The sequence below is a fragment of the Paralichthys olivaceus genome, chromosome 14, assembly GCF_024713975.1.
Source record: "Paralichthys olivaceus isolate ysfri-2021 chromosome 14, ASM2471397v2, whole genome shotgun sequence".
Taxonomy (NCBI): Eukaryota; Metazoa; Chordata; class Actinopteri; order Pleuronectiformes; family Paralichthyidae; genus Paralichthys; species Paralichthys olivaceus.
Window position 1 is genome coordinate 7,577,006 of NC_091106.1, and position 24,500 is coordinate 7,601,505.

Genomic DNA, 24,500 nt, shown 5'->3' on the forward strand with positions numbered 1-24,500 from the left:
GTGTTGAATTTTGTGATATCTAGTGTTGAAATTGCATGTTGCAGCTGAACAACCCTAACCTCACCCTCTCCTTCTAAACATGAAAAAGAACCTGTGGCAGCCTTTAATTGTCATAAAAACTCAAAAGGTGTTTAGTTTGTCCAGTCTGGACTAATGAAAAAAACATGGAGGCCTCCATAGGGAGGGTCCCCTCGATGTAACTATAAAGTATTTGAATATAAAGGGCCTTTTCTGGGGTAAAGAAAACTACAATTCATACAATTTAGATGAAACGAACTAGTGAAAACATCATGACGGTTTTCAAATGGATACAGCTTAGACTGAAAAATAGTTTTCTTCTGGCTCAAACTTTAACCATTGAGCAATTAACCAGAAAAATCTCTCGGTAAACACTATATAACATATAGGAGCCTCTGTGCTGATTTTGTTCTCAGCAACAATCACTGGCTTCAATGCATTTAAAATGCAGCACGCTGGTGATTACGGAGCTCGTTGTTGTCTGACTCAGATGCTGCAGATTTGATGGTCTTTATGGTCTAACGGTGATTATGGTAAAATATGACAGCACAATGAATGCCAAAGCAAAGATAGTAGCTGTAAAACCAGAAATACTCACATACATTTTAACTTTTCCCATCTGCTATCAAAAGTGTGCACCTTGTAATGACACAAGATTTCTGTGAAACAATTTTAATATGATCATTTAGGAGATTCAGTAGGTTGTAAAGACATTTGGGAGATGGGCTTATTTACTTTCTTGCTATTTGTTTTATGAAAATGTTCCTCCAACTCTGATGTCTCTGCAATAAGTATGATGTTAGAGGCAGGCATTATCTCGGTTTATAATACACAAGCAGGGGTAATAGTTTGCCTGGCTCTGACCTATCACAATCCAGCAGGATCTGAATGCAAAATCCCCAAAAATGTGGTGAAGGAGAATTTAATAAAACAGGCTTACAGTAGCAGAAGGAATACAAAAACTCATTGAACAGACAACCCGAAAAAGACCAAAGGAGAAATAGATGTCCAAATGTCCAAAATCACTAATCACTATATAGTGATTTTGCCATTTTGTAGTGCTGTCTGAATGTTTTGTGTAAAATGATATACCCTTTAGTGGACTTTTCCACAGTACATCATGAAATGTAGTGTTCAACTGATGGTCAATAACTGAGCAATATATCCCATCATGCAATGAGCTGGTGGCGTTAACTGGAAGAAAAATGGGAAGAGATGAGAGGAGAGAGGGCAGCACGTCTCTACTGTATGAGTCTACTCCTTATTCTTAAGGATTAAAGCCAAGGATAAAGACAGACATGTGGAAATTTGACAAATTTTTAAAAAACATCTGCTGAAGCTTTCGTACATAATATTTGCGCTTAATATTTATTTTATATTATAATTATTTCTATAATGATTTTTCAACCAAAACAACAACAAAAAATAGACGGTATGAACACTGATGGCCCAAAACAATAACCCTATATACAAATATATCAATACCCTAACACGTCTGGTAATAAATGCCACTGAAAATGTCATTTAGCACCTCTAACCATTACTTATCAAGCAGCTTCCAGGTTCTGAGACTTTTGAAGTGTTGTTGTTGATACTTGGACTGCGCAGCACCCACATACTAACTCAAAAACAGAAATAGTGACCATTTAAACCTTATTATCGAGACACTCTCAGCCAAATGTGCTCCACATGAAGCAAAGCTGCTGCTGTAATATCTTTTAAATGCATTTTCTCTCTTGGAGCTCAAGGGTAGAAATTGAGCTCTGATAAGGACTGCATTACATACCCTATACTCCAGACGTTTAATAGACTCTTTTTTTCCAGTACATAAAACAGTGAGCAAAGTATCTTTCACAGGTTTAATACAAAGTTATTATGAGGAGTCTGTAACTTGACAGGTCTCTAAATACTGGGTGTGAGACAAAGCCTTCCACCCACATGCCTCTTTCAGAATATACTCCCCGAGCTGACAGGCAGAAGTCAGGCTTCTTTAATGTCATCACTCTGACAGTAGCCCTGAAGGTGTGCCGAATTTATCTGGCCATTAAAAATAGTCCATGGAGGGGATTTACATGATGCTCCGTTATGATTCACTCTGACCTTCATTAAGATATTATACCGTGTTAGCCTGTGTTAGCGTGCTCGCAGTCAGGAGAGGCACTGAGAGTGACTCTTGAAACTGTAAGAGAGGGTTCATTGTTTCACTATTGGAGTGACAGGAATGTTCAGTTCTTCCATTTAGTATATGTAAAGGTGACATGCTGGAAAGGTGAACCCGAATGCAGAGCATGATCCGATGCAACGATGGTTAATTGCACAAGGCTTGAGAAATGAATGGTGAATAAAGGGTTGACCATAACGTTCTGTGTCTGCTGAGATTTTCGTTCTTGTTCCGGTCACATGTAAATGCCCGCAGTTCTATTAATACTGAAATGAGGATGCACGTTCATCCCTTGTTCCAAGCATGCACAGTCATTGCTACAGTCAGCATGGTCAAAAATGTTGGGCTGCGGACCCCAGTGGATGGCGGAAGCGTAAACTATGATTTTGCCTTTAGGGAGAGAGGCCAGCAGGCAAAGGTTGAGGACAGAGTAGGAAAAAATGGGGAGCCAGAGCTGAGTAGGGAATGAGGGGTGAGGAGCTGGCAAGCGTGGCAGAGGCTTTAGGGGAGCTGGAGGCTGGGAGAAAGGAGCAGCAGGTTCTGGACTGGTGATCTTGGCAGGCATAGAGTTGCGCAGGCAGACAGGTGTGCAGGAGATGGACATGAGGCCCAAGGAAACAAATGTTTGAACAGGGAAATACATGAGGGGACGAAGTAGCAAGATGACAGGGAGAAGACAGGAGACACAAGGAAAGGGAAAAAGCAAAAACACAAGGGCAGAAAAAAATTGGAGTCACACCATAAATCATGACTAAAGGTTGCATTTGTATAATGTCAACAGGCTATTAGAATTATTAGTCTGCAAATTAAGTGCCTGAAAATCAGATCTCATCTCCATGCAATCCTTTCTGTTCCCATATTATGCAAAGTAAGAACATTTATTAAGAATGAAATGTAATTGACTGCACATTATACACAGCAGGGTGCTCCCCAAGAGCTGTAAATATTATATTGTAGTCCGGCCTCTAAGCGGGCACTCGGTGAAAGGTACAGATCGTTTATTTAATGGGATTTACTCACATAAAGATGTCTGCTATTTTTTCATCTACATAAGAGAGATACACTGTGGGACATATAAAACATTGTAACTATCACTGTTACACTGATTCACATACTGTATGTAGCCTCTATATGTGTGAGTTCAAAAAGATGATAATGAACCTTAAGGTCATCTGCCAAAATACATCACCTCCTTAATTGAATTAAAGAAAGCTATGAATAGTTTTATAAATGTGCAATCATAACCATTCAATATTATGAGAAGAGATCCATTATATTGTCAAACCTTTTGAGATGCTTTTAATCACCTCAATGTGTTTCTATGGCAACTCAAATCAAATCCCCCGCTTTCTTCTTTTGGTTCTGGTGCCATTCAGGACTGTTGTTTCACCCTGAATAAATTCTTAGAAGATGTGAAAGTCTCAACCTGACAGAAAAAGAAGTGTTTTTTTCTCACTGGGTTCCTTCACGACCTCAGTGATAAAGTAATGGAAACTGTTGTTACTGAAAGGTCACAGATACACTGGCAAATGCGATGGATGCTACCAGCTCCCAAAATGCAGCTTGTTGCTTCATTCCATTTGGTCTGGAAACATTTTGATACATTCTTGTGACACTGTCTCCTCAAAATGGAATTTCTGTACAACCGGACTGCAACACAGTACAATGTTCACCTATAACTTTTTTTCTTGCAAACACTCAAACATCTGATAATGCAACATCCGAGTTTGTTTGTTTGATGGTTTGATGGAAGGATTTCTACAAACCTTGGTAGAAGCTGCATGGGTCAGGGAAGAACCCATTAAATTTTGGTGTGGATCCAATATTGTGAGATAGGGTGTTTTTCAACATTTTTATTGATTTCTCATAGAATAATTCATGGATCTTGATGAAAGACATTTAGTGCAGAAATCTGGATCTATTGAATTCATGCAGTTCTAGTCAAACTTTTTAGTGGTTATGTTTAAGCACTCAAGGTCAGGAAAAGTTATTAAAAAGTAAAAAAAAAAAAGTTTAATCAAACCAAGATATATCCCTAACCCAACCAATGTGCTTGTGTTGATTGTGCCTTGTGCAAATCCACCCCAACCACCTCCTATAACTAATAGATTTAATGTGTTTCATTCATTTAAAACAACATGTTGCCTCTGAACATAGTCCAACATGCAAGTTTGCATTAAAATATAGTTTGTGTTGCAGTTAAGATGTATAGAAATGTAAACCTAAACTTGACTGGTTGGCATCATTGTTCATGGCTACACTTCAAACAGTAGAGTCTATATTAACTGACATTTTGTCCAAACCCATGTCTGTGGCCATGTCTTAAGGACATTTTAGACTATTTAATTTAAAATTGAAATAACAAATGTTACGGCACCTTTGAGAGTGAATCCAAGTGTGATTACAAGTTTGTTCTGAACAACTCCAAGGGCAGGTGCTAAATGAGTTTCTTTGGCAGAGATGCACAAATATACACAAGGCTCAGCACTAATTCACTATGTGTCATAATAATGGAATTGAAACCCAGCCTTTGGCTTTGCTACCTCTGTCGCTTTAATGAAAAAAAATATACTGAATTTGGCCAGAAAATAATTAATTAATTTGGGGGGCCTGAATAATTACCTAGGTGCAGAGGAGTCCCAAATCTCCTATCCAGTGAGGAGCACACTCTTCTGCGTGCAGGCAGGGAAACCCCACTGAACAATAAAGAAGCTTGTTTGGCTCCTCAGTTTGCCTTAACTAAGAATAATGGATCATCTCATTCCTCAAAGCAAAAATTAATTTTAAGATGAACCTGCAAAACAGTCCCTGTGGAATTCTGCAGTGCATTTTTTAAAGTCACAGTGATAACTGCACACAAATGTTTGTCTTGTATTCCTCACAGGCAATTTCCTTCCTTACCCCACTGGCGGTGATATTTGTGGTGAAGATAATTCAGAGGACGGACAAGACAGAAATCAAAGAGGCATGTTTAGGTATGTGGATCCAGTTACATGAACTGTTGTGAATTTGTTGCTTGTTACAATCTTTGAGTTTTTAATAACCATGAAAAAACCCTCTATTCTTCCTCTGTAATATCTTTGGTCTTTCCCCAAACTTTACCTGAAAACATGAGCTAATTGGTCCCCTCAAGTACTTTATTGTGCTTAATGGTGCAGATCAGTCAACATGGTACCACACAAGTTCAGCTTAATAACAGCAGCAAGAACAAAGCTTTACAGTGTGGTTCAAGAAATGACATTCATTTCATTCATCCTTTCATTATTTTGATTATCAGCCATAATATTGTAACCATCCAAGATAGCACAAGCTTCAAGATTGTGAAATGATGTCATATGTTTCTGTACTGTTTTTTTCGCTATGTCAAGGAGAAGTATTACACTACCCACAATCCTCAAGTGTAAAGCAACCTCTCTGATTTATGGAGCTTCCTGTTACCATGGAAATTATGACCACAACTGTGAAAATCATGTCTGCTGTGATCTGATTGTGTTATATTATATATACCACATAATGACCATTACCTTGCTTTCAAACATGCTGTGTTTTGACGAGAGAAAAGTCCTAACAGGCAGATAAGAAGAAGAACTGCGCTGAAAGTCATTAGAAAGGGATCATTCCCAATGGTGTATGAGAAGTGTAGTTCCTTCACTCTGAAAATAATTGTGTTTACACTTGCGTGCCTTTGTTTTCCAATATTTTGAACTGAATCAAATGTTTTGTGGCCATGATTCATCTCATAGCAGATCCACCTGGTTCCCCTGCTTAACGCTGTTTTCTGAATCGTCACTGGAGAAAATCAATGGGAAATTTAACACTGGAACCAGAGGCGGTCTAAAAGTGGGCGGTCACTGTTACGCTCTATTTACATCCGTTAAAAACTTCATGCTACTGGTTTAGCTCTCAAACAGCATCCGGGCAATCCTCTCACTCTGATTTTGCCACTTTCCCTGATTTGAGAGGCCTGTGAAGGCTTTTGGCACATCAGAGAGGATTAAGTAAGTTTTACACAAATCCAATTACAGAGACACAGAGATGAACTGGGTGGAGAGAGGGTGGTTTAGAGTATCAGTGTAGAGATTACTGTGCCGTGTAGAAATTAACAGAGAAGCACTTCTACAAGGCTTTACAGGAAAACATCACCCAGGAGAACAAAGAATAAAAAATGGGCCCATTATTCTTTCCACACGATAATGGTTTCGAATGTGTGTTTTGACTGCTCAAACTAATGAGAAAGAAAGATCATAAAAGCAGTTTTTGGGCTGGGTGTGCAGTTACAGCTCATTTTTAACTTTCTATGGACCAATTTATTTTTCATTCCGAGCTGAAATCACAGAAAATAAGCTCCTATCTTTTATTGAGTTCAAAGTTGTCCCTTAGATTTCTCTTACTGTTCAATTAATGCAACAAAATTTCAAACCAATATGAGCTGATGGTAAAGTTTGATTGCACTACAATTCAGAGAGAAAAGTTGTTTACTGTGAATAAACTGTTTGGCTGGATTGACTGGATTGACTTGAAAGCAGTAGTGCAGGAAGTACTCAAACATTTTACTGAAGTAAAAGTACAAATAAATACACACAAAGGGGACTCACATAGAAGTAAAAGTACCACAAACATTTTTATACTTGTGAAAATTATTAATCTCATCATTCTGTGATTACTGTGTATTTTGTTTAATACAACAATAGTACAGACTTTGTTAATAAAGATTGTTGCTGCTGATGCTACTGAAAACATTGTCATGTGAATTAATGGAGTGTCGTGGCCTCTTCAGAATCCATTTCAGCTGTTTCCTCATCTTTGAGGCTGCTGCTGATGGAGGCAGAGTCTAATGTGACCTTCCTCCTCTGATTGGATCAATTAACCAATACCCCTCTTATAATTTATCCTTTTCAAACATATAAAATAACTGAAAGTGGAGTAGAAGCTTTGCTGATATATGAAGGCAATTAAAAGGGAAATGTTGCTGAAAATAAATTGATTAAGTAAAGTACAGATACATTTAAAAAAGTACAGTAATGAAGTAAATGTATTTTTTTACATGCCACCTCCGCTGGAAAGTGTGACTGGGGGTTGATCCTTAAACCAGGCCAGGATTATTGATAGAGAGTGAGGAAGTCAGCAGGACAGGTGACGGGACCAGCAGTGACGGTTGAGGACAGGATACAGTTGAGCTAGTGATTGCATGTGGATCTGTGAGCTTGGGATGTAGGATACAGGCAGGACTGCATGGCAAGAATCTGAAGAATGGGAAAACAGGAATTAGAGAAGTCCAACAAACAAAAGTCAAGAGTTTACTAAGGAATAGCCAAGGACCTATTCTTTATATTTTGCAGAGTCTTGGAAGGATGATGAACTGATCAGATGACAGATTGCTGATAGAGAGAAAGACAACCCAGGGAAAAATGAGAAACACAAGGGAGGAAAACAAAAAAGATGACATCAATTTAGAGTTTGAGTTAGATTGTCTCCCCTGCTTCACCTGTGAGACTTGGTTTTGCTAACGTAGTGATTTATTGTTTCATACAGAACATTCTGCTGTCACGTAAAAGTAAGAAAACGCAATGTTCCCTTCATAGGATTGTCTAATAACACTCCTGCTACTTAATTCTGTGATTTTCTGTCAGTCACAGGATATAATGAAGCTATATAATCTAAGTTTGATTATATTTTCTAAGAGGTGACCCTCTGAGAATTGTACTAAAATGATTTTGCAGTGATTATTTTGGATTTTGGTGAAGAAACATGAAATATATTGTTCATCATCTGAATTTAAGATCTCACGGCACAGAGTTGTATTGTTTGATGTGTGCAGAGGGAGCAATCTTCCGGTTTGTGAGAGAATGAAAGATTTTCCCTTAAAAAGAGTCTGGTCTCTGTATAATGCGTTGAAAGATAGAAATTACTTGAAACTTGAGTTATAGATGAAAACTCCACACAGAAAGAGCCTGGCCAGGCTTGGATTCAACAGAGAATTTTGAGACAACAGTGCTAAATAATTTGAAGAATATTTGGATGGAAGCACTCCATGTGAGATGTCTTATACCTCTGCTGTGCACGTCCAATTTTTGGTGACCACTGGTGCAGGCACAGTCCTAACACAGCACAGCACAGTCCAAATTGGTGAAGATAGTGTTGCAGATTGAATAAACCAATAGGAAGACAAATGCATGATCAGCATATTACACCACCAAAAGCTCTAGAATTTAGCATTCTAAGTTGTCATCTTCGTCTGCGTCTTCTATGTGATTGACACCTGTTTTCCATCCTGAGATATTTGTTTTCTTTTTTTTTTCAGTTTTGCAGCCGTCACATATTTGAGAAAACTGACACGTACATTTGCATTCTCACACACTCTGGATAATTTCAGGAGATTATCCAGAGTTCAGTGTATGTCTGAAAGCAGCTTATGTGTTGGCCCTGTGATTAGCTGGCAATCTTTCCATTGCAGCCCTAAAAGGATAAGTGGTGTGGATGATTGATGGATGGATGTAACTTTACAGCACCTCGGACATGCTCACAATGAGCGGATGATGTCTGTTTATGAGATTGATCAGTTATGCTACTCAATCTAACTCCACTGACTGATTTCTGCATGTGTTGTTGATATTGTAACAAATCTTTCCATGTTGTGGTGTTAATCCTGTTATTATGGTCTGTTTCTATCAAATAATAGACATAGAAGTGTATAAAAGAAAAAGAAGAGGCTTATGGTGCCGGGAGTTTTATGAATATGCAAACGTGCAAACAGGAGGGACTGCCAAAACTATGCGAGGACCACTGTCGGCGTTGTGCCAGCACAAAGCTAATTAAAGCTTAAATGACCATCAGTGAATTTCCTAAGTCTACAGAATGCAGCTGCGGCAGTGGTTTTACAGGCCACCACACGCACTCCATCACCTCACCCTGAGTTGGATCTGAAACAGTGAACACATTGCACTTTAATGTCCCGTTCTTGAATTGGTCAAATGGAACATGTGCCATTTGGGTTTTCATCTGAGCTGCACACAGGCATTCCCCAAAATAACAGGATGTTAAATATCGTTGATGCTGTGCTCCTCTCAGCAGCTCAGGAGGATAATAAATTTGAGCACTGGCGACGTGGGGTGAATTCAATTTGCCTGCAGACTACTGGGATTAACCTGTGAGGGCAGGCACTCTGGCTAATGATGGGCCCACAGTGGTTTGCTTCATCGCTAATTAAATGAACGTACGGTTATGTGCAGTTCCTACCTGTCAACCAAGCATAGTTCTCCTGTTTCCTATTAACAAATTGAGCTGAAGCAAATTACTTCACAGTTTTTTCACAACTATTTTCTCCATATTAAATATCTAATTGATGTTTGCTAGTGTTAAACTCTTTATGTTCTACTTATTTCATTTTGGTGATAACATTTTGCTTGGGCAGCACAGTGGAGATCAGATCTGATCGGACTATAAGCTGTATCATAAAGGAAATTTGGTACATTTGTGGCTTTGAGGGAAATATCTCAACAACTATTCCATTACTGTGATGTAGCAGAAATCCATGACCACTCCAGGATTTGAAATAACTTCTGACATCTCTCGTACATGTTTGCATGGTCAGATATCATGACATGCTGGTTTGCATATAAACCTGATGAACCAACCGTCCATCTGCTGGGGAAATTCCCATGAAGCTAATTAGCTGCTTTATTTGGACAACATGTCAGAGGAGTGGGTAACCTGCCAGAGCCTGCAGTGGACTGATAGTAAAATGAATACCTTCAATACACATGTAATGTTATTCATGCAGAAAATGCCACGTGAACCTGTCTCGTTTGTTTCAGTGATAACCCTCTGAACTGTAAGATGTTCAGTTGACTGTGTGTTCCCTCTCCTCCAGCTGTGTCCCTGGCTCTCGCCCTGAATGGAGTCTTCACAAACACCATCAAGCTGATTGTTGGCAGGTATGCTAAACAAGCTGAAGCACTTTGCAGGCTGATATTGAATGTTGAGCTGTATCCTCTGAATAATGTGTCTTTTAACTTTTACTGACTATATTTGACAGGGAAATGGAAAACTTTCTAGCATTCACATTCAAACTCAGTCTTTTGTTTTTTGATTTCCAGACCCAGGCCTGATTACTTCCAGCGCTGTTTCCCAGACGGACAAGGGAATGTGAAGATGCTGTGCACCGGGGAGCCAGATCTGGTCTCAGAGGGACGCAAGAGCTTCCCCAGCAGTCATTCCTCCTGTGAGCATCAGTCAGCTACCCACACAGATCACTGCCAGCACTCATGAAACAATGTCAAAAGATATCAGAGCTCCTAGTCATTAATACTGCATATGAGTGTAGCTATTCACTCAGTTTGATCTCTGTGCTCTGAGCAGTATTTCACATGTAGAAAATGCTGACTGGGTGTCGCTGAGGTGTTTACATCACATTTCAAAGTGATGATCTTGTTGCTGTCTCTCTTCAAAGGTAACCACGTTGCAATGAGTTATCGAGCAATTTAAACATCCGCAGGCAGCTTGTTTAGATGATAGTGGGTGTGGTTGATTGAGCCCATCATACTTGTGCACTTGGTGGATGTGTCGGTTTTATCTGACTCCCTGCTTCGTTCAGCTGTGCAGTGGGACAGGCAACATCTTTCGGACCATATTGCTTTCCAGGCGGTTTTTGCCTGAGCAGCGTGCTAAATTATTCACATGTTTTCTATGTTGTCCAGCAGATGGATGTAAGTGGTACACAGGGAGTGTCTGCTGTGTTGAATGCAGGATGTTTACGGGGGTGCATCATGTAAAGACTGCATTCAGGAGAATACATCCCTTAGTGGCCTTGAAGCATTTACCATAAAAGATACCTTTGACATTTTTTTAAAATCTTGCTCTGGTTTATATGGACCTCAGGAAACTCCACCACCAATAAAATGATAGCAGTGGAATTACACTGAACCTCCTGCGATCTATTACGCATAATGCAAAATATATCTTTATATCCTCCAGTGAGCTGTGCTCCGACTGGGGCTCACTTTATATTTATATTGTTTGCTTTTATTCAAATTTCGTATTAAATTTCCTTAAAGTTAATTATGTAGAATTCATAAACATGGCAGGAATGTGTAAATAAGCCTATAGCTGCATCAGACTGAAGCATTGGAAAAGCGAAAATCCATGTCACTGTGAACTCATGTCTTTTTTTTATTCCATATTCTATTTACATTGAAAATAACAGGGCAGCGAAAAAATAAATATTCTTGGAGGTGGAGGGTGTATGTGCATGTGCAGGAAACCCAGTGCATGTGAAATGGTGTGTGAATGTGTTTAATTGTCATCCTGCTGTGAGTGTGGCTGCTGTGAACTGCTCTTTAAAGGGCCTTAAATCAAACATGGGAATAATTGGTCTCTGTGTGTTGATAAGATGCTATAGGTGGTCAAAATGTATTTGAATTTCATTGTCTGATAACAAATTGTTGTTTTGGCATGATAGTAAAGTTGCACATGTCCAGCTATTCAGACACCTGCTGTCAGGAGGAAATGTTTCGAGGTGCTGGCTGAATCCCATTAGAAAAAAGCAGAGAGGGGACATTGCTCTGTAATTCACTGCAGCACGGTGTACCGATTACATACATCTGCAGGGCAGCTCTAACAGCCTTATGTTGTTGTGCTGTGAGTGAGAAAGTGATTGAGGGAGCCGTGCAACTGGGACACAAGGAGCACCCATATGCCAGCGTGGCCAGGGGAAGGACGAAAAAATCCAATTTCCCGTCTGTCTCCCCCTTTTCACCGGGACAACACTTTTTGGACCATGCATAAGTTACAGAGCTTTTAACCAGACGAATGTGGAAATGGACAGGGAATAGGGCCAGACAGATGACGAGGGTGAATGCGGGCTTATTCAAAGTGGAATCTGGATTTAATGCCACATCTACTCTTGCTGGTATGACTATGGACAAAATAAGCTGTTTTGCATTCACAGACACACACAGATCCTCCCCAAAGAATGCTAATCTACATGGTAAATATACTAATCATAACAATTAGCGAGGACGAAAATATAAATGCACACCCAACTTTGTATTTATTATTTAGTATTCGATGACGGCTGTTTTTTAAACAGCTGTTGATGGCAGCTTCATTTTATTTATGCCTCAGTGCTTGTGATCATATCAGGAACACCCATGGGGAATTTTATCACACGTGGCACAACATCATTTGGACTACAGGGTGACCTGATTACAGTTTGGAGATCGAAGGTCAAGGTCACTGTGACTGAAACCTTTATTGCCTTCTGAACATTTCACACCTCAAGAGAGTCCTTTGACTCAGCTTAACTGATTAGATTTCAGTGGTCAAAGGTCACGGTGACCTTCTATGAGTCTGGAGAACAGATGTATGTAGAATTCAACACATTTTCAGATTTCGGTCTCCAACAATTGTTTTTATGCTGCTCATTCTCTCTCTGATTTCTTGATTCACTTCATAGCAAAGTCACAGAAATTTTAGGAGACTGGTCCCAGAAGGAGAAAGTCAAACTCCTTCAACAACATAGGAAGTGGTAAAGTCCCTGAAGCAGGCCCTCCAGCGTTAGCTGCAGATCGCCTGCTTCTTATTCATATTCATCTCAACATCTCTCCCTGTGCATATTAAGCCCATTAGATTTGATCAATAAATAGGCACTCTTAAAAACCATCTGCCAGCTTTACCGTCTACATTCCCTCCCCTGAATAAAGAAATCCTCCGAAGACAGACCTAATCACATTGCTCAAACTATCTACAATCAATAGCATAGCATGGAACGTCCATCATACTAGTTCAGTGTCTAGGGAGAGAAACACTCTTCTGCAAAGTGATCTCCCGTGTGTTTACTCACTCAGGCCCTCAGTGTGTCTGGAGTGTGCACAGAGGCGAAGGTTGAGGAACAGCTTGAGTAGGAGCGCAGCAATTATACGGTGCTAATGAGTTCCTGCTCAGCTTTTGTATGCTAATGTTTGAAACAGGCTCGGTGCCCAAATGGTTGGTTAATATGCATCACTTTTGGTCTGAAGGGTGTCCCAGTGTTCCCTACAAGGGTCAGAGGTCACAATAGAAGGGAGAGAGTGGGGGAAGGCTGGGAGATGGAGACGATCACTAGTGTGATTTAATCAAAAACACACAGACTCTTTGTCTGACCTATCCAGGAGGTAAGTGCTTCACTGATGATATTTCATCAGAGAGAAAGTGGAGAAAATTATGGAGACAGATATTTATTATCCAACTTCACAACTTTGCAGTGGCTTTGACCTGAGCATTTTTTGAGGATCCGCAGCCAAATCTTGAAAGAAAATTGTGTCCTTTGTGGGTTCATTTGGTTCAACAGAACATTTCCTTATATGCTTTGTTTTCATTGTTTGTTATTCAGTCTGCTGTATGTCTCTTTTTACCACCCAGTGATTTATTTGTACCTCTTTATAAAGGGTTTGCTGCCCTGCTGTAGCCCACTCACCCCCGACGTACTATACACTAAACACATTATACAGTACCAAGATTATACAGGAATATATTTATGTAAGCAATTGTATCAATGAAGAAACCAAAGACAAAACAAATACAATCTTTTCAAATTTACAGCCAGATAAGCGGTTATGTGAGGCTGTATACGTACCTAGGTCATTAATTTAGCTAAATACTAACAGGGACAGGCCTAACTAACCCTGTAGTGTAGTGGGTACAATATGTATTACTGACTTAATTAAGTTTGAGCATGCTAACATGGGCCACTTAACATTATGTTTAACACTCAATGTAAACTGATCCGTTTTACCTGGAATTTTTTGGATCAATAAACATTTTAGCCAAATGATAGTTGCTAGTTGAGAATTCAAATCACGGCAAAAGTTACCATAATCTATCCTTTAAGAACACAAATGTCTGCAGTAAAAGTCATGGCAATGCATCGTTCATGTGTTCAGTGATTTCATTTAAAATCCAAACTGAAACCTGAAGTTATGTCCATTTCAATTTATCCTGCTGCTTTAAAACTGCCTTTATCCATCACATGCAACCAACTCTATAAAAATGTATCTGATTTGATGATGATTAAAACGAATGACGAAGAAGTGGTCACGCAAAATGATAAATTAATAGTGGAGAAACAATCTTAATCAAAACTCTGTATTGTCTGCATGTTCCCAAAATTCATGTTTGATGTTTTGGATGGAATAACATGGGCCTCAGATATAGCTGCTCACCCAGTCAGAGGTTAGATAACCCTTGGTTACCTTGGTAACACACATGAAATTACCGTGTTATTAATCATATCTTGTTCTGAATGTAAAATTGTCCTCAGTCACCTTTCTTAATCAGACGTCCTCACTTACAGCTTCTCAACAAACGTTGTGTTTGTTTTGAAGATGCAAAAAACAACTGCACAGCTCATCACTCCCATTAGCCGTCTTTGTTTAGTCTCAGGGGAATCACTTTTCAAGGCTTTTAAGTGCATGAAGCGGATATATTACTGTGTTGTTATTTTCTCATTGTCGTCCTCCTCCCTGTCCTCTGGCTTTTAGGGGACTTCTGCTGCCTCTTGATGAGAGACCATCAGTTGTTCTGGGTATACCTGATATTCATTGTATAACTTTACTGCTGCAAATATATTGGATAAGTTAATTATGTTAATTTCACATGTAGAAATGTGTTTGTTTGTCTCTTTGGATGTTGTGGGGAATCATATATTAGCTATCTCCTGCTCATATATTATGCATATAACCAAAGCATTTCCATTAGTGTAATCCTAGTGATGTTGTCTCGCCATGGCTGCAAATATATTCTGCAGATATATACAGAATGAAAATAAGGCATTTTTGTTTACTGCTACACTGCACCATTATTTCTTATGATACCTTTAATAATTCATATGCAATTTTGCTTGGTTCAAATGGCAAGTCTGTGTTACAGTTCTAAACAGATGGAGCTAACAAAATATTGTATAGTTTCCATTTCCTACAACATCTTATTTGCCTGTATTGATTTCCATATTTGCCATTGAGGCCCCACAAAAATTGTAACATAATAAATGAAAAAAAAAAAACGCTGTTTTTATGTTCTTGAACCCAATTACAGACTTATCAGCCTAATTACTAATCTTGACCTATTTTTTAATTTAAACTTCAGTAACAACAGCTCATATTTCAAGTAATATACATATTCTAATGATACTGCTTTACAGTTTCACACTTACTGTGTTTATGTGGTTTCTTCTGATGCACAAACACTCTGCACACAGTGTAACTGTGACTGTGGGTGAATAAATGCATTCACCCTCTGAGGGCTTGTTGACCTGCCCTCGGCACGTCCCTGTCTTTCTCTCAAGCATGCTTGGATAAGCTCCAGCCCCCATCACTCCGAATGATAATAGGGGATAGTAGAATACTAGGTCCTGGCTGGATCCTGAGCATTGATTTTCATGTGCTGTCTTTGCATAGGAATATATTGGGTGATGATTTGGGGTCCATCACATCAATACAGAACAGAAGACAACACAAAGCACTCTTTCATTGGTATAAATTATAGTTATATATTAGTGATGTGGAATCAGCAGTGCAGAAACTCTGAAAAGGTGTCTCTGAAATGCCCTCATGTAAAACTGCAGGGAATTTCCCAAGTTAAAAAGTTCAATCAGAAGATTGAATATGTAATTTATAGATAATTTAGCTCCGTCTTACGAATTGAGTTATGTAATTGTCTTAGCTATGGTGAGAGCCATTAAAATAAATGTTGAGTGAGCTGCTGGGTGATTGGAAATTTGAGGAGTTCGCTCAGAAGTCAGATGATGAGCAATGAAGGATGCTGGGTCTATTACTGCATGACTTATTGTGTGATGTTCATTGCTGGAAATAATATTCAGATCCTTCACTGAAGTGAATGCACCACACAATAACACAAACTAACACACAGTTTTTGGGCTTTTGGTCAATGAAGTTTGGTGTCTTTGAACAACAATATAATTTCTGGTTACACAAAATATGAACTTTTGCTTTAAAAATTTAAATTCTGTCTTTATAGGAATCTTGTTGGAATGTTTGATTACATTGTAGAGCTATTTTGCAATTCCCATGTAAACTGTGCTTGCTCAATACGGCTGATTCCAAAGATTATTTACACCCAAAAAAAGATTCAAAAATCCCAGTTATCCTATGAAGGATCAGCTGCTACAGGACTCTTTGTAGTGTCCATACATTGGCTGATTGGACGTGTTTAGGCGCCATGTAAATGATCTACAACACATTTGCCAGGACCAGTCATTATTTTGTCGCTCTGTTGTTTTGACCACTCCACACCCGACACCTCCCCTTGATATTCTCAGCCCAACCTGCCCCTAAACAGTCATCACTCTTCATTCCTTAACCCAACCACGTTAGAGGCAGGGTGGAGGTGAGTGAGACCACAAAGGTCCAGAACATTTTAATGCCTTTTTGATTCAGTGCAAAATTAGAATATTTGATTTATAAATGTGTGTCATCCACGAATATCAACTCAAAGAAAGTACAATGCGATAATATTTTTAAAATATTTTTTGTCAGTTTTCATATTACACTGCAGGAGTTATCTATGAATAATTACCCTAATAAAAATAAATAATTGATTGTGTTTAATGTGCATCTCTAATTAGGTTCTTCATTTTAGAATAATTCATTAATTAAAAGTTTTGTGAGATGATTTACAACCAAGCAGCTGGTCTGTGAGTTTCCTGGGCCATTAAACCAGTGCTGGAAAGAAAACCTGCAGTATGCCTGAGATCGACCCTATGATGGTTAGGTACAACAACAAAAAAACATACAGTACACCACACATACCATTATTGAATCTCATTAAAACCACACATTATTAACTCCTGGCTGAAGATCAATGTAGAAGTACATTTTATAATAAACATGCCATCTTGCAAACTTGCATCAGTTATTTACGGCACCATACAAATATTTATTTTAAAATAAAAATCTAGTGTAAGCCTATCCCGGCCATTCAATACATTGATGTAAAATGCCTAATGGTAAATGCACAGATGTTAATTGTGTCATCTCTAGCTCCCTGACAGCAGAACAAGCTCGGAGACAGCAGGACGTTCATCTCTTTCCACCATCCTCCGTCTCTATCTACAGGCTACACACGTGTCATACCACCCTCAGTAATCTCGGCTGACTCGTGGGTTGAGTGACAAATGGGCAGGTGATGGGTGCTGAATTGTGCTGTGTGGTCCACTGTGGTAAACTAATGACCCCCGTCTCAGCACCATCTTTTATGGCTCCATCACCCAACTTTTAATTCACACAGTTAGACAGCCGCTGTTTCTCTTACACTACGACCATCAGCTAAGACCCTTCAGCACAGCTCGGACCGCAGCTAAGTCATGTTTGTTTGTCCGACAGGGCCATAGTCTTCCCTGTGACCTCAGGCTGTTTTGCCGTAGTTGGGATAGCCATTAAACTATGCACCAACTATAGTCCAGTCTAATCTTTATTAGACAATGATTTCACTGGGAACCTAATTTAGTGTGTTGGCTCAGGGATGCTCACTGCTGCCATGTGCACACTCCACTGTGGAGTAAATGCACATTGATAAACAAGTCTTCAGTGTGTGGGTTGTGCTTTGTATGTGTGTGTTTAACTCCGTCTGCTCTCAGGCACCTGTCGCACACAATGAATTCAATGTGGAGATTTTTGCCTGACAGACTGAAGTTCCATCGCTCAGTGAGCTCACCTGCGAGTGGGTGGCAGGGGACATGCTGCAAAACTCCCATCTGCCTCCTGCGTTATGTTGTGAAATGCTCTCTAATGACACTATAGTTGTCCTTTCCATTGTTGATTTTATTTTTCACCCTGTTGCAGACATGACGGTTACACAGGGTGATTGACTTTCACAAGACAGTCCCTTGCAGTTTATGTCTTTGCCAATGAACAAGAGGATTCGTCACAGACAGGGGGAGAGTTTATAAAGTGAATGCTGAATATGTTGTTGAAGTGTCGCCCTCTTTGTCTTCTTTCTATGTCTTCCTTTCTTTGTCAGTTGCTTTCTCTGGTCTGGGCTTCACCTCCTTCTATCTGGCGGGGAAGCTGCAGTGTTTCACGGATCAGGGTCGAGGGCGTAGCTGGCGTCTCTGTGCCATGGTGTTGCCCCTCTACAGCGCCATGATGATTGCACTGTCCCGGACTTGTGACTACAAACACCACTGGCAAGGTTGGCCCAACAGCTCCTGCTCAATAAGAGTTGCATGAATGCAGCATGTTCTTAACTTACACAGTTTAAATCTTCTCGTGCCTGAGAAGGATTGCTGTGCTGTAGTCTTGTTTTAATCTCATCTTTTATAATTATTATATAGATAATTTATAAAGCAAATTCCTGGTGATGCCTTATTTCAAATAGCAGCTTCAATCACGCATATTTTTTACTGCATCAACATGGCTGGCAAATTCCGGGAGGGCCCCAACACAATGTAGAGAAAATCAGGCTGAGTCTCCTGCCTTTTTGCGCAACAGACTGAAAACTGCATTCGATAAGAATGTCAGTTGTAGCATAATGACGGTTTTTGATTTCCTGAAAACTGCCTTAGATGACAGTGAGGTGGCATTTAATTCAGCAGCCTGGGAGAAAGGGACAGTTACGAGCTTTCATATCTGTTGTGGAAGAACTGGAGGGAGACTGGGAGGGAATGAGGGACTGCATATGTGGGTGGTGTGTGGGAGAGGATATGTGGTGTGACAGCTCTGTCATATGGTGTTAATTAGTTTCACAGAGCCATATGCTGCTGGTGAGCTGGGCAGATACAAAACAGACAATTTATTTAAAGACGATTCATCAAAAGCACAACGCAGGTTGGAGTTGCAGGCGAGCGGTCAACTTTCAGAGTCTGCACGTACTTATCCTCCCTCCTCTCACAGGTCTGAGGGATCAGTGCAGCCCATTACACTTGAGGGGCATCAATCTGCACTGAATCTAAACACAAACTGAACTTCCAATCACTGTCTCAATGAGGCCACCAAACGAATACATTGCATCAAATCACTTTCTATTACATTTAGCAGACAGAGGTCGATGAAAAATTCACAGAACAAGCTCATGCATTGTAAAGTTCTCAGTTTCTGGAAATCGATGATATACTATATTTCATTTCCCGCCCTGAAAAGAGACAATAAAGGAAGGCCTATGGAAAATGCAATTTTGATATCATCTAGCATCTATATCAGCTGCTCCAGCCACCAACTGGCCATGTCAATTTGATCTATATGCAGCAATATAGGCTTAATATTCAGCCTGGCAGTGTGATAGTATAAATGAAACATAGCTTAAAGGGAGCGAGGTTTAATACAAAAGTGTTAGGTGTGGATGAAAAAGTGACAGAGCATGTCCAAAAGGCACGTGCTCAGTAGCACAGATTCATCATCAGGCCATTTAGTTTGCTGTCGACCTCTAAACTAACCAGGCATGATGGATGCTCACTGAAACGCACTAGCACAAATACAGTAATGTCTAATTAATTGTGTTCATTCTCAGAGCAGGTGTTGTTCCGCTGCCTCCATATATGCTAAAATTAAACATGGATGCACATCTTAAAATATATGTGTTATTGTGACTTTTGCAGACGCCTTTGTTGGAGGAGTGATCGGGTTGCTGTTTGCGTACATCTGCTACCGCCAGCACTACCCACCCTTTCTGCACACGGACTGCCACCTGCCTTACGCCAGTCTGGCCGCCGCCACCCACGTGTCCTCGCATCCCCCGGACGACCCGCAGCCCACTGACAATGCCACCACCCTCCCCCTGGAGGGCTTGACTGAAGGTCCAGTATGACTAGTGGCCACCACCGAGACTACCCCCAACACCTTCACGAAGCCGCCAAGCCCACCTCCCCATCCCTAGTGACTGGCCGGCTATCGTACATTCAAGTGGACATTAACACTTCATCTTCATACAGTTACACTCAGTCTCGGTGACACCCACATTCTTTTTGTGTTTATTCTTTTAAATCTGGCTCTTGCTCAGCAGCCATGAAAGTCTATATTTAGATGTGATGTATGAGAGGAGCCTACGAATATGGGACATCACCACTGAGAGGGAAGAGAGAAAAACATGTTGAAAACCTGAAGAAAGCGGGTCTTATTAATGGCTGTGAAGGAGGATAAAAATAATGCCAGTCTTTGCTGGAAGTCTTTGCCTAATAAGAGACATGGCTGGCAGCTCGTTTTTACGCTGGAGTACATTTAATGTTTTGCTATTTAAGGACTGGGACAGCAAGTTGGGGGCAACCCAAGAAATCCCATTAAAATGTCACAGCAATCAAACCATGAAATCAAACCACTGTAATTAAACTAATTAGATATTGTGTGTTTGATGGCACAGTTGGAAACAAATTACAGAATCTGAGAGCAATGCAGCGACATTGTGAGTGTTTCAGTTTGACTTTCAGACCCTGTATTTTCAGAGGGAGCCAATGTGTTGGTTTAAAATGTAAGGACATGGGGAACTAGATTCATATCTTTTCATTTGTAACTGACCATTGTAACATGATTATAGATCTTGGACAAATATATTCTTGAGATTAGCACTGGTCTGCGTTTCACAACCCTTCTAAAACAACTCATCTACCTTACTCTTAAAAGTTCCATTTAGCTTTCCTGTGCAATACTCGACACCACCCATCCCAAATTCTTCCTCCTCATCTCGTCACCATCCAACTTTATTTCTTTCATAAGCCCTGAGTTGAGCACGTGTTCCCTGGGGTTGCACAGGGGTTTGGAGCCAAAATTGTTTCTCAATGAGTGCAATCAATAACTGGCAGGTGGATATGGCATGGCGGAAGTGTGTCTGGACAGGCACAAACTCCAATCTGATCCTGCATTAATCCTTTGAGGGAGGTTGGCCACCGTGGCTTATGAGGACATTAGGACTATATGAGGTGCCCCACGGACTGCCCAAGCATTGCAAATGGCTCTCAGCCCACTGCAGTCCCATAAATGGACAATCTCACATTCAGCAGACGACAGGCCAGAGCCCGGAACAGTGCTTATGATGTATTATTCATCCATTAATGTTCTGGTATTTAGGAATATTACCAGGCTTCATTTAGGAACACTGCGTTGAAACGAAGCAGACACCAAAGATCTGTAGCTTATTTTTTTCAGCTTGGGTCGTATGTACCCTCTTATGATTTTTTTTTTTTTTTCAAACATGAAGCATTACTGGTTCCCTATCATCAGAAAAGCAATTTGTAGCCTCTCACAAGTTTAGTCCTAAATGAGGGATCATTTCGTTGCCTTAGTTACCGTGTTTGTTTTGCCATTGCTGTGACATTAATGGGGAGGTTAAAAAAAACATCAAAACAGCATGATATGAAATGAGCACCAAGGCTATTTTGTAATTTTATGATCTTGTCAGGATGTTTGAGTGCGATCTAGACTTTTTACATATGTCTGTTGACACGTGTTTGTGTAAAAAGCATCAGTGGAGACATGTACCTTCAGCTGCGGTTTGCTTCCTGCGCTCGTGGCACAGGGATACGCAACGAGATATTCGCGGCGAACAAAATTCCTTTAAACATCAGTTACAGAAATCAATGAAGCCTCTGTCACTGATGCAACCCAGTGGCACATTCTTAATAGTGTATGTGTGTGTGAGAGTGGGGTTGTTTGCAGTACACTAATGCAATATCGAATGAAACTTTACAAAGAATGAAGGGAGGAGGTGCTTGACTCTGCTCGTCAGACTCTGTGACTGGACTTGAAGACACTGAGAAGTGTAACTTGAAACTGACTGTGTGGTTCTGCAGAGTCTGTCAGCGCCGCCCTGGATACCAGTGACAGAGACATTCTGACGTCTCGAGGCAGATGAAATGATTGTGACTGAGACGCATTATGTTCTATAGACCTGCATTCGCCTGACTTGGCAGCCTGATGTCCATACCTTGTCATTTAGTTTTCTCCTATTAGATGTTATGTATATTGAGAAAAAATATATATTGTTCAGAAACCATGTCTGTAAGAGTATTTTGGCTTTGGTGCTATAGATACTTTTGTAGCAGTAGGCGTTACTTTTTTCAAATGGTGGAAGAGTAAATTTGAAATAAAAGTTTTCTACCAAGAAAAAAAATATATATAATCCATAATTTTTTTAATTATTTTCAAATCAGATGTTCAGACATACAAGAAGTAGTAGGGCCATGTTGAAGAAAAAAATATGAATCTAAATATATATATAACATGTCGTGAATAAAGTGGAGAAATCGTAATTGTTGCATTAAGATTGAGTTGTAATATTTAATGATAAAAGTTTAAACAATGAATTGTAATACATTTACCTTTAAAAGTTGTTGATTGAATTTCTGTAATCTAATTTTTTTCCCTCAACTTGGCCCTAATACAACGTTGTATAAAGGACACCACTGCTTGTGAATTATTTCCAGCCATTTCACCATCCCAGAGTCTGATGGGATAGAAGTAACAAAAAAATATTAAAGAATGATGAAATTACAGATGTCTGAAGAAAAGAAGCGTGTAAGAATCTTTGTTCATGGCATGCCAGTTCCATTTGTGAGAAGAAGTGTTTTCTATGAATAAGCATGTCTTGCCTTGAGAACTCTTTGAGCTGTGTTTTGCTGTTTCTATACTTTATGTACAATAAAAGACTGCAGCTGTGTGAAACCCGTCCGTGAAGAAAACAAAGGAGCCTAATGTATTTTGTCAAAGTGTGACCGTTGGAGTCTGCGTTTGTTGTTGCTATAGGAACTCTGAACTGCTTCTCATGCATCCAACACATCGAAACAAATCAAGGTCTGAGGGTGTTCATGTGGAGACATTCCACCCTGTAATCACATCATAGGTGTTACAACATTATTCCTTATTATATGCAAACGGACAGTCTCACATTATGCAGCAGCAAACAATGGAATGAGATGCATCCCATGTTCCGTTTCAGTGAATTTATTCAACGGTCCTGCTGACAGACTGCACAGTGCTCCTGAAGCAGCTGAGTGTGTGTGTGTGTGTGTGTGAGAGAGAGTGAATGGAACTGTGTTCTAAGTGTGTGTTGTGATTTTTTCTTGCTTTAGTTGTGTTTCACTCTTGTTTAGGGAGTTTTCAATAAACATATGTATGCTTAAGACTGCCTGATGCTTTTCATATGAGAAGGATATAACCAGGATTTAAAGGACAACTTTCCACAGTATAGAGTAAATGAGTGTAAAAAAAACCCCCATGAGAATTATAATGCCAAAATATGAGCTACCATATTGGTTTCCTTCCTTTATATTCAACATAAGCATAAATATTTATTAAAATCAATGGATCTGTTGATAAGCATGTTTTATTAAAATATATTGAAGTGCTGACAGACTAAACTAAAAAGTAATTACAGCATTCTAATGGTCTGAAAACCACAGAGGTACTTTAATGGTAATAATAATAATAATAATAAAAATAATAAAAATAAATGCACAGCGCCTTTCTAGATACCCAAGGACACCTGACAATACATCATAAATAACACATGGAGAACTTTTGAAATAAATTCTAGCCGTAGTATCAAGAAATAGGCTGTTTTTAGCACACTAACATGCTCACGACATTAATGCAGGCATCCATAGCACATTACCTCATCGATGTTTTCTCATTGGCTCTACATATAAAGTATAGCTGTGGCTGATGGTAGTACTATTAACATGCAGGTCATAAAAACTGAACAGGTTATTTGACAAATTAAATCTCAGACATGTTTGTCCCTGAAAAAAATCCAGGCGATCACCAAAGTTATTGCAATTCATGCTTTTGGGTCAATTTGGTTCTCAGAGTAACTGCAGAGTGAGCGCTCCTCTCTTTCACGCTTCTCTCCAGGGTTAAATCATTTGACCGTGTCAGGTCGAACTGTCTGGTTGGTTAAGATGTGTGCAACAGATACAAGCAGCTGAGGACCTGGACCCTGGATTAGTCTGAAGCTGCATCCCATCCACACTAATACAGAGTTGTACTTTTTAAATCCAGTTTTTGCTCCTCATCAGCAAATATCTCCATTCATACTAAAACACCTGATGTGTAAAATCACCAGTCAGGTGCACGGTGGTGGAAACAGGAAACAGCAGATTGTCTCTGCAGTTGGTTGCTTAGTTCCCCGTAATACAATGAACAAGACTCAGCAATGGAGACAAGTTAGAACAGGGATTTCTTTGTCTTTTACTTTCCATCCATCTGCTCGTCCAAACTAAACACAACCCCAGAGTCACCAGCACTGTTTCTAAGTCTGAGTCTTTGTTTTAGCTGCTTTAAAGCTTTGGAGTAGTTTGATCACCAGACATAAACATATATAAAGTGATACATATTAGAGGCGGCCA

At 39.8% G+C, this 24,500-nt stretch overlaps 1 protein-coding gene across 2 annotated transcripts in view; it reads left to right on the top strand.

Moving 5' to 3' along the window:
• plpp4 (phospholipid phosphatase 4) overlaps positions 1-23,266 on the top strand; it is a 49,524-nt gene extending 26,258 nt beyond the window's left edge. For both annotated transcript variants that reach the window (XM_069538982.1, XM_020092267.2), the window contains exons 3-7: positions 5,064-5,154; positions 10,050-10,113; positions 10,276-10,400; positions 18,191-18,361; positions 19,764-23,266. In XM_069538982.1, coding sequence (XP_069395083.1) covers positions 5,064-5,154; positions 10,050-10,113; positions 10,276-10,400; positions 18,191-18,361; positions 19,764-19,972 — 660 coding nt within the window. In that variant the 3' untranslated portion in view covers positions 19,973-23,266. The remainder of the gene's footprint in view (positions 1-5,063; positions 5,155-10,049; positions 10,114-10,275; positions 10,401-18,190; positions 18,362-19,763) is intronic.
• Positions 23,267-24,500: the final 1,234 nt, after the last annotated feature.